Source organism: Pelmatolapia mariae, linkage group LG23, assembly GCF_036321145.2.
Source record: "Pelmatolapia mariae isolate MD_Pm_ZW linkage group LG23, Pm_UMD_F_2, whole genome shotgun sequence".
NCBI lineage: Eukaryota > Metazoa > Chordata > Actinopteri > Cichliformes > Cichlidae > Pelmatolapia > Pelmatolapia mariae.
In genome coordinates, this window is record NC_086246.1 from 4,894,449 (window position 1) to 4,909,281 (window position 14,833).

The window sequence follows — 14,833 nt, forward strand, 5'->3', positions numbered from 1 at the left end:
TTCTGCATGAATGCAATCTGCTATTGCTGTGGAAGTGAAAGCAAACAGGCTGCTGCTGTTGAGGATGTAGGATCAGCTGTGTATAATTCTAAAAAACATGCCTTTTATTCATTATTTAACTGTTAAGAAGAACAATTACACAAGAACTGAAATGAAAATCAGTGAAAGTTTTGGTTCAAATCATCATCAGTATGTACAAAGGAGGTCTGGAGAGTCGTCGAATTACGTGTATCTACAGTCATCTGTAAAAGTCAGCAGAGGCTCTGTCATCTTTTTGCAGTTAAACCAGTTTAGCCAGATGTGTTGGGGATGTTGTAAATGGACTGGTACTTGCAGTGCATCCAGAAAGTATTCACAGCACTGAAATATTACAATACTCTATAATGACAAAGTGAAAATGCTTGCTTGAAATTCAAATTTATTAAAAATAAAAAAACAAACAAATGATATTACATGTTTATAAGTATTCACAGCCTTTGCTCAGTACTTTGTTATATACTTTTGCTACATTTGGCTGCAATTACAGTCTCAAGTCTCGAATGTGATGCTACAAGCTTAGCTTCTTTGCAGAACCTCTCAAGCTCCATCAGGTTGGATGGGGAGTACTGGTCCACAGCTGTTCTCAGATCTCTCCAAAGATGTTCAATCCATAGAGTTCAGTCTTGTGCCTGGCTAACTACCCTGGCGGGAGAACATTACTCCAATGTGAACACAAGTAGTGGACAGCTGGCAATACTGCAGGACTAAAGTGCAGACTTTTTCTTAAGCTGAGACTACTTGGGTCATCTATCCATGGAGAAAAACTCAAGATATGAAGACAAACTACGAATTCTGACAACTTGGCAGCTTCATTTAAATCCCTCTTCCAGAGCTCCTGTTCAGTGACATCTACCTGTATCTCGTAGAGCAGCGGTCCCCAACCTTTCTTGCGCCACGGACTGGTTTATGTCCGACAATAATTTCCCGGACCGGCCCTTAAGGTGTCGCGGATAAATACAACAAAATAAAACCAGTACCGGTACCAAAAGAAAGATTTATTCATAACACACGTGAAAAGACCCAGGGAAACCGAGTTAACCATAAAAACGATTAAAAAATAACGCTAAAAAGCGATAAAACCCCTGAAAACCATCAATTTCACACCGGAGCCTCAACTGTCACGGCCCAGTACCGAACAACTCACGGACCGGTACTGGTCCATGGCCCGGTTGTAGAGAATCCCTTACCTTACTCTGCTGCCAAGATGAAAGCTTTCAAAGCACCAACAGCTACATGCATTCTCGACATCGTTGGGTAAATAATGGCGCAACGTCAAAGGTTGAAGAAGAAGAAACTGTTCATTGTTAAAGCAAGGTTAAACTAACAGATGCACATAAATCTTACGTTTTGTTGACTTGAACATTTACAGTATAGGGCCTGAAAAATTCCAGTAGTGTTAATTTGTCATATTAATGTCGCTTTATAACAGTAAGGTATTTTTTCCGGTGTCAGGTAAATCATTCCTACAGTTTAAATGAGCCTGACAGCCTGTGTTACTGTGGAGAAGCAGGGATTGGTGCAATATGGCCTGAAAGGCAGGGTTAGGAGAGGTGTGCTCACATGTTAGTGCCATGATCTATGCCATTCTGGCAGCTATAAATAAATGCTGATTAGTGCATAGCACAGCAGCTATTTGGAATTTTGGTAAAGTTAAACCCAAAACTGTTCAAAGGATGGCTGGAGGGCAAAGGACTGCAGTACTTTTTGCCCACAAGGTGGGCGTGTCCCAGTAGCTCTGGCTGGACCACTCACTGACGAATCTTGCCTGTTTTTGCAGCAAAAACAAACATTCCCACAGTATGATGCCGCACCACCATGCTTCACTGTAGGGACTGCATTGGCCAAGTCAGTAGCATCAGAACGACCAGCTGAACCTTTAATTTGAAAGTGGAAATTCCCACCATGGCATTTCCCATCACTGAAATTGCCGTGGTTGAGAATTTATCCAGTGAACAAAAGCAAAAACTTTATATAGTTTTGTCCGTGCAAGATAGATATTGTTTTTTCTGTTCAGTTAGCAAATTCTGCTCTATAACTAGTAATGCAGTTATTCATAATGCAGTTTACTTGTAGGCAAACTTAAGATTTAGAAGACAGAGATGAACACTTTGCTGTGGTTGGGTTCTGAAGGAGGAGCAGGTTCAAGGAGAGGTGAGCAGAGGCCAGCATGTGAATGTATGCAGACAGAGAAACGACCAAGAACTCACTCTTCATCTCACCACAGGACAGGAAGTTCAGCAGGTAACTGTGCAGGATGGTAAGTACGCAAGGAAAAGCAAAACACATACACAAATATACAAACACACTATGTTTGCTTAGAGCAGTGGTTAGCTGTAGTAATAACAGAAAGTCAGTTTGTATTTGAAAGTATGTATATATGTATTTATATAAAAAGTGAATATCATCTGGCAATAGAAGGTGGTTAGTTCTGACCTACATTTACTGCTCTTGTATTGAAGTTTGTGTCCCAGGTGCAGGTGGGTCACACATTGGCTGTAACACTTTGCATATGAGGGGGTAGCAGTAGCAGTTTATGTTTTTTGTTTAAGTAAAATTTTCATGGAAATCCGTTGCTCTGTCTTGTATTTAGTTTTCCTCAGTGATGTTTCTGAGGTCTTTATGGGTTTTGGGGTCTTTCAAGCTCACTTAGGTGGCCCAGCCAGTGTTGATCATACTCTGGTGTAAAGAGAAAAGAGAGCATAGTGGAGCGTCATTTTCCCCTCAGATACGGTGTGAATCCAAGTCCACACTGGTAATCACTAAGGTTGTATAAAACCCATACTGTGGATACAAATCTTAACGTTTTAAATGTCATCTTTATGTGTGGAACGTGTTTTCAGCCAACAAAGCATTGGTTTTCCAGTTTACTGTTTCCGAGGAGATGGACTGCTGCCAGGTTGGAGGTCAGTCCTTCTTAGTCACCAACAACAACAACTTCAGTCTTCTGCTGCAATTCAAAACTCCAGCTGGTTTGTAGAGTATATTCTAGAATAATTCCTACCATGAGAAGTTCGGATTTGTAAAATGCTGAAAGAAACTTGTCTTTGACTCCTTAGATATGCAGAACTTCCAGAGATTACTGAAGACCGAGGAAAATGAAGAGAACGGGAAAGGTTGGATTGAAGTACATCAGGGAGGCAATAAGGATGCAGAGAGAGGACCAACAATGTTTGACAAAAGGATTGAAAAGAACCCTGAACAGTGCTACCAGGTAACCGAACCTTCTAACCTTAAATTTGACACTCGAACACGGTTTAATACGTCTGTGTGTTTGCAGTTCCACAGCTGTCTGACCCAGCAGCAAAGCCTGCTTCAGGACTACTTGAGGAACGCCACCTATCAGAAAGCCATTTTAGTCAATGAGGCTGACTTCAGAGACAAGGTGCACTTCTATGAATGGATAGTGTTATAGCACGTTCCTTAATTATGTCTATAAGGTCTATACAGTTTACTTATTACACTGCTGTGAAAACGTGTTTTCCCATCTCCTGATTTCTTATTGTTTTCCATATAAAATTTTGTGCTCTTGCCGAAAAGCTGTCTACAGTTTGAACCAACAATTTGCTTTGTGACACTTTCAGTTCTTTTTCTTTTCACTTTTGGTCTGAATTTTTCACTTTGACTTTATTCTATGGGAAGTTTGACTTGGTTTCTGCATGCTTTCTTGTCTCTGTAGGTGGTTCTGGATGTGGGCTGTGGTTCTGGTATTCTGTCTTTTTTTGCAGTCCAGGCCGGGGCTGCCAGAGTGTATGCTGTTGAGTCCAGCCCTATGGCCAAGTATACACAGGTCAGCGTGGTTAATTCTTTTACCGTTTATATTGTTTTCCTTAACTGTGCAGGTTTAACTCTTTATGTTTGAAAACCTTTCTTGCAATAATGAAGCCATTGTTTAGCATTCTCTAACTAACCTACAAGCATAATTTGAAGTTTTGTTGTGTAAGAGTTAAAGAAATGAAGGGCCTGGATTACAGTTTACATGCATTTTGGCTTTGATAAAGTCTTAAGTGAGACCAGAGTCGTGCGTGCAAGCACATAGGGCACATACATGAGATGCAGAGCGTGGCATTCTCAGGAGTTAATGGATTGCTTCAACATGTGGCCAAGAGTTTAGTAGGATAGGGGCTGCAGAATGCTGAAGCACACAGTACAGACTTACACCAGTGCTGGAAATGATACATTCGTAACTAAAACAATACTACTGTCATGCAAAAGTGTTTTTAAAAAACGTAATCAGACAGGAACAGCTATTTGTAAAAACTCTTTGGGTTAAATAATTAATGCAAACTTTAACAACAGGAGACTTTCTGTGTGTGCATTCTTCCTTTGTGTCTGCATGGATTTCCTCCAAATATTCTGACATCCTATAGTTAGAAGACATTCGTGTTAGGTGAACTGGTAATTACAAATTGGCCATGTAGCTTGTAGGCTAAAGTACTTTAGTACTGCAGGCTTTAGACTACAAAAGTCTATTCCAGAGTCAAATGAGTTTAATAAACCCTGTTTAGCTAAAGTCCTGTTAACAAAACTTGAGAAAACTATTTCTCATAAACATGAAAGTTTATTTGGAGACGAACTTGTCTAAAAAGCAGGGTTCACAATGGCTAACATGATGAATTATTATGAAACAAATTCATAATGACTGGGGTACAATCATAAGACAAAATAGGAATGTCTGCTAATATGTTTCCAGAGTGTTGCACAGTACAGTATAGTATGTGGTACAGTGTCCTGGTGCTATAGAGTGAAGTTAATATTCTTTAATAGTCATGCAGTCTTACAGTGAGTTGTTTAAGGCAGGAGATATTTTCTGTCTCCTGTTCAGATCCTGGTGGAGGATAACCGTCTCTCTGAGCACATCAGGGTCTTTGAGGGGGAGGTGGAACAGGTCAACCTTCCTGACATGGTGGATGTCATCATCTCTGAGCCCATGGGTTATATGTTAGTTAACGAAAGGCTCATGGAGAACTTCTTGTTTGCCAGGAGATGGCTCAAACCCAATGGTAGGAATCCAGATATCGAGGTTAAACCATGTTTTAATATAGTGAGGCATCATTTGTATAGGGCTTTGGAGCGTGATGTCACGGGGGTGGGCGTGGAAAGGATTTTGGCCCGATCCGCCATTTTGGGGGTCTAAGCAAAGCGCAAGTGAAAAAGGAGCGAAAGCACAGCCATGGTTCGTACTTGCTGTGTGGCCGGCTGCAACGTTCGATCTTACGACCGGCACGGGAATAAGCTTGGGTTGTCTTTTTATGCTTTCCCAACCTGGAAGCAACATGAAGGAGCTTATGTATCGGATGTTACCAAACGAAGGCATCTAGCCTGGATAGCAGCCGTGAGACGAGCTGATATCAAGTTCTGTTACATCTCCAGATATCTGTTGGTGTGCTCCAGACATTTTCATTCCGGTAAGTTCTAAATATGTTCATATCACACTTTATAGCCGCTGCTTCGCCTCTGGACGCAATCGGTCTCTATACTGTCCGTTTTCTTTTAAGCTGCTTTTAAGCATGTTTCTTGTCATCCTCGTTCCAACACAGTGTGTTTGTTTTGATTCGTAGACCCCGAAAATGGCGCCGCGCTCCCACAATGCATTGCGGCGTGACGTCAACTCCAAAGCCCTATATCCCACTATTGATGTGATTAAAAACATTGAGAAAAAGCACACATTTAATTGAGTTCCAACTGCAGGAATTCTCTTTGGACAAGTTCTGAGTAAGAAGGTACTTTGTTCTAAGTGGCACCTCAAAAAGTGCTGAGCAGGGCTGGACTGATTAGTTCAGCTCTTCAGCTCAGTGCATTTTTTTTTTTACATGAGAGGAATAACAAATGAAAACTGCTGCTGTCACTTTATTGATGGAAGTAACAAATAGCAAAGCAGTGAAATCTTGATCTCCTCTGCTGTTTTCTAACTGACAAGGTTTGGGCTCTATTTTATGGTCAAAGCTGACAGAAACTCATCGGCTGAAGCAGTTTTATGAAACTGTTCTTGTGAATATTTGCACCCTGAGCCTGCCCAGACATCCTGCAGTGGAACAGGAGCTACTATATCTTCCTCTGTTTAATGTCTTAGCGTTTTTGTCTTTCACATATTCCTTTTCTCTGCCTTTCTATTATTATCCACTTCTCTCAATTTCCAGGTGTGATGTTTCCCTCCTATGGAGACATTCACGTGGCTCCTTTCAGTGATGACCAGCTGTACTTTGAGCACTACGCACGGGCCAGTTTCTGGTCTGTCACTCGCACACAGATGCACAGACATAACTCTATTCCTGGGGACACGAACACACTGGTTCCTTTTTATATCTCACACGTTTGACAGTCAGGCTGTGAAACATTTAGTCCAGTCCTGACTCATACAAAACAAAATGGATTTGGGTTTTTTGTATCAGTCAAAGTCCATAAAGAAAGCAGGAAAAAGTCACAAGCTGAAGAGACACGGAACATATAGTAGGGTGCAAACGAGGAAAAAAACAAGTCAAACTGAGGGCTTAAATATGCACAGGAGGTGATTAGAGAGAGGCAACACAGCTGGGAAAACAATGCACTGGTGAACTGAACCGGACCAACAAGACAGAAGGGGAAGTAAAACCAAATGCAAGGCAGAAAAAAAAATCTAAATTACACATAGAAAGTAATATAGCAACGACACACCTAACACAGAGGGGTGGGGTCGACAAGATGTAAAAAATATATATTATTGATCATTTGAAAATAAAGTCATAATCTTGAGAAAATCTATTTTTAGAAAAAAGACAAAATTGTATTTAAGAAAAAAAGTTGAAATGTGGTGATTACAGTTGTTGTTTCAACACAAACTGCCGTGGTTGCTGTACCCTCTGAGTGAGTGAAATCGGTTTTAGTAGCAAGGAAGGAAATGATCTCTCTTTTTGCACAGAGACACAGTGTGGTTAATAAGATGGTGCAAAAAGCTCCATTTGGTCAACCTCACAAACTAGGAAGAGTGGATTTGTACAAAATGAAATGGCTGGTAATGCACAGATGCAAGGTTATCAACGGTTCCACCCTCGTGCAATAAAGGACGCATGTTCTATCACAAGACGGCTAATCATCTACATAAGGCGTTTCGTAAAGGGTATCGTATCCATAGCAGTTTATCTTGAAACAACAACTGTAATCTGCATATTAGCACAAATTCCCAAATAGAATTGTTTTCTCAAAATAGTATTTAAACCTTATTCTCTGAAACACAACTGGACCCTAGTCTTGACCGTCTGCTTTTTTTTTTTTTTAACCCAAAACCACAAACATTCAAGCTAAGGCAGGAATATTTCTGATCACCTAGGCCCATCATTTCATCTTAACACAGGAAGAAATATACTTTAAAGAAACAAAACAAAAAAGGAACAGGAAGAACTTTCATGATGAGACAGCCTTTCTTGTTTTTATAACATTTGCAATTCATTTGTTTGATGTGATATTGGACAAAGTGGAAAATAAGCAAAATGACATGAATACTAGACCAGAGGTAAAGAAAATCATACAGGGACTCTCTGCTCTGAGCACCTGACTCATGTGGATACAGCCCTAATTACTCGGCTCTCAGGCCTGATCACTGCTTGTATGTACCAGCATGCTTTGGCCAGTTCACAGAACATGTTTTTAAGATTCCTGACTTCATTTAAAATACAGCTCTGGTGACGATCGCTTCCATGCCTTTGATGTGTTCAGCCTGCAAACAATACCACCTCTGTTTTGGAGTTTGCATGTGCATGCATGCATACCACCATGTGTGTGTATGTGAGTGCTGCTATGCTCTCTTCCCCTCACTGCTTTACCACTATGTGCAGGTCAGGCTCAGTCAGCAGTGAGGAATGAATGTAAACTGTAAACGTTTTCCATCAGTTTCTACTTTATCTTCCCTCACTTTTCAGCAGTAGAAGAAACACATTTACAAAAACATTCATTATTCTCTGTAGTTCTGCATGATTTCCTGTTTTTTGGGGGGGTAGGGGTTCGGGGTTGTGTATTTCTCATACACATTTCTGATGCAACAATCTTAAATATTAGACAAAGTTAACACAAGTGAACACAAAATGCAATTTCAAAATGAAGGCGTTTATTATTAAGGGGGAAAAAAAATCAAAACCTACATGGCCCTGGGGGTCTGGTCTGGGGCGGTTTTGCTGCCGCAAGACCTGGAAGACTGGCTGTGGTAAATGGAACCATGAATTCTGCTGTACCAAAACATACTGAAGGAGAATGTCCGACCATCTGTTCGTGGCCTTGAGTTCTACAGCAGGATAATGATCCAAACACATCAGCAAGTCCACCTCTGGCTAGACCACTCCAAAGTCTTCATTTTGTTTTTCTTCAACCATTCAAAATCCTGACCTGAATCCGATTGAGATGCTGTGGCACGACCTTAAAAATACCCTGCAATGTGGCTGAATTACAACAATTCTGCAAAGATGAGTGGGCCTAAATTCCACTCTAAAGCACTCATTGCCAGTTATGACAAACACTTGACTACTGTTGCTGGTGCTAAGCGTGGCCCAACCAGTCATTAGGTTTACGGGGTAATTACTTTTGTAGGTTGTAGATGTAGATTTTTTTTCTCCATAATCATAAACACCTTCATTCAGAAACTGCATGTTGTGTTTACTTTCGTTATGTTTTATCTAAATGGGAAAAAAGGAAGAGGGCAAACATTTTTTCACACCACAGTATATATAAACTATTGTTAAATATTTTCGTCAGACTAATTAAGCTGCAATCTGAGCGCATTTAGAAACTGAGGGGTAAAATTACAGGGTATAGTGTTAACCACCAGTTGTGCCAATCAGTCGACTGCAAATAACCTGATCTCTGCTCTTTACATGTTTCCCTTTAGGCAGCAGAGGAGCTTCTATGGTGTGAACCTGAGTGCTCTTCACAATGCTGCGGTGGAAGAGTTATTCAGGCAGCCTATAGTGGTATGGTGCACTGTATGATGCAAAACATACACATAAATAGAAAATGTGTAATAAACACTAAACTTAGCACAAAAAGTAAGGATATATGTGATCTTAAATGGTGCCACATTTGTAAGGAAAATGTATTAGTGGGTTGCATGAAAAACGTACCAAATCTGCGCTACCATTTCCAGTCAGCTTATTGTATGATTGACTCTTGTTTTGCGCTTCTGGTAGAGCTGATGATCAAGTGGCTGACTGGTGCCTGATTATCAGGACCTGTTAGCATGGACCCCGTTTCAACAGTCAGTAGATATCTTATCCAAGCATGACACATTTGGCTGATCTGGCAACTACAATTTGGTCTTCTGCAAAATCAAGTTGCAGCATTATTTCAAGTGATCCCTAGTACCATCTCTAAATTGAAGGTGAAGTTTCATATAATGGGAGGTGTCAGAGACGGTCCATGATGTGGGCCTCCCATGAAGACACCACAAGCCAACCATTTCCTCTCCCTGTTCCCACAAAGAAACTGTAGGCAGTCTTCTACAGATTTGCAGTCAAAGTCCGCAGGATGATATAGTCAGTGACTCTCCATCTCTGGTCTCATATAGCTGCCAGGAGCTCTGCCATGACTGCTCTTCACTGTCAGGCCCATCTGTGCTTGTGTTTGCAACATGTGCACTGGAACCTGAACATGTGGAGCAACATAATGTTCAGCATTGAGTCCAGATTCTGCCTATGGCGGTTGGATCATGGCATCAAAGTACTCTTCGATTCGAGTACTAACCAGGCCTGATCGTATTTAGCATTTGAGTTTGGACAAGATCAATCATGCTCAGGGTTTTATGGTCATCAGTCAATGCCAAATTCTGTGTTAAACTGACTCCACTTTTAGCAATGAAAATCGTTCTCACAGATGGGTCATTGGCTTGAACCCAGAGACCATCATGAGTTTTACTGAAAAATATAGTGTCTGAACAGGCTGAACCAGGCAGGGAATAATATGGTCACCATGACCGGGAACATGTGATTAGTTTTTTCAATTGACTGCAGATCAATTCCCAGTTGTTTTGATTGTCTTCCTCGTCATGTTATGATAAAAACAAAAGATAAAGCTGTTTCATTGAGGGCTCATTGGATGGTTTTGATCAAAATGATGTAAATAATATTGTCAGAATTGTGGAGTGCAAAGAGTGTGAGGACCCAAAAGCAGACAAAAGCAGGTAGATCGTGTTGAACAAAAAGCAAGCCGTTTGTTAGACTGATGGAAAAGTACAAAATAAAAGGTGAAACGCAAAATATAAAAGGGAGCTTAAAAACCTCTACAAACAGAAACCTAAACTGGGAGTGAACACGATTGGATGGGAGCACTGAAGCTGGGAGACATGAGGGCAATGTTCCCTCTAAGCTGCACGCATGCACAATTGTGCACTGCTGGCACGGTCTCTGAGCACAGAAAATCTGTGTTGTGCACAAAAAAATATCTAATCTGAATTGAGATTTAAATTATTACTTAACTAAGTAAGTAAGTGACTGGCTGCTCCCGTATGGGATTAGAACGATGCCACCTTATCCCATAGTCCAGCCAATGATGTGATTCACATTCGTATATACGCAGCTAATCAACGTGGTTGACAGGCTATGACAGCGTCCTTATGTGCCGACACCGGTGTTTTAGCTAGCAAAGCGGCGTGGCTGATGTGGAGTGAAGCCACGTTAATGACAACGTGTACAACCATTGGAGATGTGAGCAGGACAGACGGAACAACTGACGGGAAAAGTGTGGACTTTATATCAGTATACCAGTACTTTGATATTCTTTGATATACCTTTATTATTAGTCCCACAAGGGGAAATTTCATGTTAAGGCTGCCGACCTATTGCACGCAATGGCGGCGCCATCTTACCCTCCGACCATACATACATTACACAAAAACATCACATGGGGAAGACAGGTCAGAGAGGTATAACAATGGAAAATGCACCACATGAGGAAAGATAAGGAGAAAAAAATAACTCCCCCCAGACTGAGCTCCAAGTTATTTTTACTTCCAATAGTGTTAACATCCTACACAGGTCATGAACAAGATTTTTTTACATTTTCATTGTAAGTGGGCTAAAGCAGTTAATTAGAAGTAGTCTAACATAAATGTAAATGCTGTAATTTGATTATTTTAATAAACCATGTAACTTGGATGGATTGGATGCTGGCGTGACCACAGTGCACACGTCTGCTGTTGCTCACAGTGGTCCAAGGGACCGCTCAGGGAGTTTGTGTGTTCACTCAGACACATGAAACATTAGAGGGAACATTGCATGAGGGGAAGGTGAACTGACGGTCTGACAAAGGGAGACTAAGACAATATATATAATGGAGAGTAACTAGGGCAAGTGGAAACAGCTAGGGAGGACGAGACAAAGGCAAACTGAAAGCTGAAGGCAAGGAACACAAAACAAACACAAAATAAAGCAGGAGGAGTGAAAACTGAAGAGGGAAAACACATATTCATAAACTTAATACAAGAGAACTGTCACCAGAAGGAAGGACACAAAACAAGGAATACAGCTAAGGAAACTAGGAACTGAGAACTAAATACACTAAGGACTTCCTGAAATTATTATAAACATTACACAAAGCAACAACCACAATAAGCTTTTCTATTTAAAACAAAAAACATCAAAGTGATACAAAATGCTGCGTGAACTCACCCAGGACCATGACTAATATGTTTCTCCATCTCAACATAACCGAGCACTCTCTGTGCATGACATCAAAACAGGAAAACAAGGAAATGTCTTTTGGACGAATGTGTCCACAGAGCCAGAAGTTCAAGTTCAAGCCTAAAGGGACAAAGAGAATCAGTGCAAAGGAGCCCTGGACCCGTTGTGGACGAACACTTACTGTGACATTTTTTAATGTGTTCTCTTTTAATTTGTCATCACTCTGTGTGATAATTGGCATTGTTGCTTGGGTAGTTTCTTTTTCCTCCTAAATTTTATACTGTGATCAAAAGATTGTAATAAATTTAAATGTTTGTTCCAGGACACATTTGATGTTCATATCCTGATGGCCAGGTCTGTCAAGCACTGCATCAATTTCATGGAAGCTAAAGAAGAGGATTTACTCAGGTTATACACTGAATCATATTTGATTGCTAATGCCTGATCAGAAACATTGTATCTACACCTCATCTATGCAGTGATTATGTCACATTATTGATGATTTAAGATGTGACTGGAATGCACTTATAGGCAGAAAACAGATAAGTGGTTATATAAATAAAAGAATCATACCTGAGTAAAAAAAACAGCGTACATCAATTAACTCTAAGAATTCCTTTATGTTGGTTTTGTTATAGTGTGCTATAAATGATAGCTTTGCCATTTCATTTTTTAATGTTCAAAGTTGAATTATTGACTTACTTTATGATTTAATACTTTATTATACTTTACATATGTTACTACTTAATGTTTTACTTTTTCTGGTTGGAAAGTAAGGTATTGCGGTCCAGCAGTGATGCTAGATAGTCCAAACAGTTTGAGAAAACAGAAGTTAATGACATATTAACGAACACTGGATGCAAAAACCTTTGTGTGCAACACTTTTCTTATAATGTTTTTTAACTATTTGATGAAAATTGAAAAACAAAATCTGTGTTTACAGAATAGAGATTCCCTTTGTGTTTACTCTGCTCCAGTCTGGTCTGATCCATGGACTTGCCTTCTGGTTTGATGTGGCCTACCTGGGATCCAAGTAAGTAATCCAATGTTTTATTTCTAACATTTAATGAAGGATTTTCAGTGCAGACCAAATGGAAGGATGCATGGAACAAAAATATGTTATAGCAACAGAAGAACTTTGATTATTCAAACACACAGAAAATTTGGATCTGTCAAACAAAATATTAAGCCATGTCCCCCTCAATAGGTATATTCACCTGAAGTCGTTCAGTATGGAGGTGATCTCTCTCACTGTCTTTGTAGGGCCACAGTATGGTTCTCCACTGCTCCCACAGAGCCTCTGACCCGCTGGTTCCAGGTCAGATGTCTACTTCAGACGCCGCTCTTTGCCAAGCTTGGACAGACTTTGTCTGGGACAGTCCAACTGGCTGCTAACAACAGGTATAGCTGTGCCGTCCATAGGACTGCATTACCAATAGGGCAAAGAGGGAAAAGCAAAGGAGCCTTAATACCCTGCTTTAGTTCCACATGAGTTAGGTGCTTAAAGTGCTCGAGTTGCCAGTTGGACAAGTTTTCACAGGAAAAGAGAGACACTCACAGAAAAATACATAATCAGCAAATTCAGACTGCCTTGTTACTTATAAATATAAATGACACAATATTTGCCAGTGAATTATCTGTCAGTTGCCTTCCTAATCACTTTTTATGTACCTTTGTGGGCAAATAAAGGCACTTATCACAGACAAGTCAGCGGGGTTGGGGATCAATAAAGGTTCAACAACAAATTTTTCCCAGGTTACAGATTTCAACTTGTACCAACCCTTATCTTTCTCACTCCAGACAAAGCTATGACATCCACATCACAGCTACAGTGGACCAATCAGGCTTCAGATCTGGGAACATCCTGGATCTCAAGAATCCTTTCTTCAGGTCACTTCTCTCTACTCTTTAATGCATACATGCTGATTATTTTTGCTATAAAATTTGCCCATGAAATCATTATTTGTTTCTTTTTGTTTGCTTTCAAATTCAGAAGTTACCCAAGTGGAAATCTTCAAAGTTCATTTTGTCAGTAGACCAAATTTAAACATGAGTACAATGGTAAAAGGTCAAAGAAGAAGAAGAAGAAAAAAGAGTAATGTATAGCTGGCCAAAATTTGTACAGTTCATGTAAGTTCTATGTTCATAAATATCCATCCATCCATCATCTTCTGTTTATCTGGGCATGAGTCGCGTGGGCAGCATTCTAAGCAGAGACGCCAAGACCTCCCACTTCCCAGCCACCTCCTTCAGCTTATCCAGGGGAACACCAAGTTTTCCCAGGCCAGCTGAGAGATGTAATCTCCCCCAGCATGTCCTGGGTCTGCTTGGGGCCTCCTTCTGGTGGGACATGCCCAAACACCTTACCCAGGAGGCATCCTAATCAGATGCCAGAACCACCTCAATTGGCTCCATGCTTCTACTCTGAGTCCCTTTCAAAAGACTGAACTCTCTAAGGGAGAGGCCAGCTACCCTTTGGAAAAAAATAATTTCTGGCACTTGTTTCTGCGTTCTTGTTTTTCTTTCAGTCACCATCCAGAGCTTGTGACCATAGGTGTGGATAGGGATGTAGATCGACTAGCAAAGCGACAGCTTAGCCTTCTACACTATGACAAACTGGTATAGCCCCAATCTCTCTGTCAGTCTTGTTTCCCTCTCCCCTCACTCATGAATAAGACCCTAAGATATTTAACCCTTTGGGGTCAACGGATGCGCCAGCGCATCCAAATCACATGACCAATTTAAGATGACAGAGCAATAAGTTGCAGCCACCCTGAGTCTCCATTTCAACTTGTGTTGAAAATGTGGACTTCAAACTATATACCAGTTTTTAAATTGTGTTGATAGACCAGGTAAAACCAGAGTTATGATAAAAAAAGAATATGCAATGTTTTTTCCTGAATACTATCGTAATGTTTACTGCAGGAAGAAGAGCACAAGAGCAAAAGAAAGAGCGAGATAGCGAGTTTTGAAATGTGAGAGATTTGTGACGTTTAGTGTGTTTAGAGTGTGAAGTTAGTCTGTTGTCTTGTGTAGTTAGTATTTAGTGTAGTTGTCTGTTTTGTTTTGTGTGTCAAAATACCTCCTGCTTCCAGGCCTGCAGGTATCAGGCTGGTTATGTGCTCCTCTGTCTTATGATGGACAGAAATGATTTTTTT

At 40.5% G+C, this 14,833-nt stretch overlaps 1 protein-coding gene across 1 annotated transcript; it reads left to right on the forward strand.

Annotated features, from left to right (window-relative positions):
- Positions 1-2,138: 2,138 nt before the first annotated feature.
- Positions 2,139-14,300, forward strand: LOC134620468 (histone-arginine methyltransferase CARM1-like). The gene is made up of 14 exons (XM_063466636.1): positions 2,139-2,190; positions 2,880-3,008; positions 3,096-3,152; positions 3,198-3,250; positions 3,317-3,421; positions 3,716-3,826; positions 4,862-5,039; positions 6,177-6,267; positions 8,891-8,972; positions 11,998-12,083; positions 12,619-12,708; positions 12,939-13,076; positions 13,476-13,565; positions 14,204-14,300. Exons 1-14 carry the CDS (start codon positions 2,139-2,141, stop codon positions 14,298-14,300), a joined length of 1,359 nt encoding a protein of 452 aa, XP_063322706.1.
- The last annotated feature ends 533 nt before the right edge of the window (positions 14,301-14,833 follow it).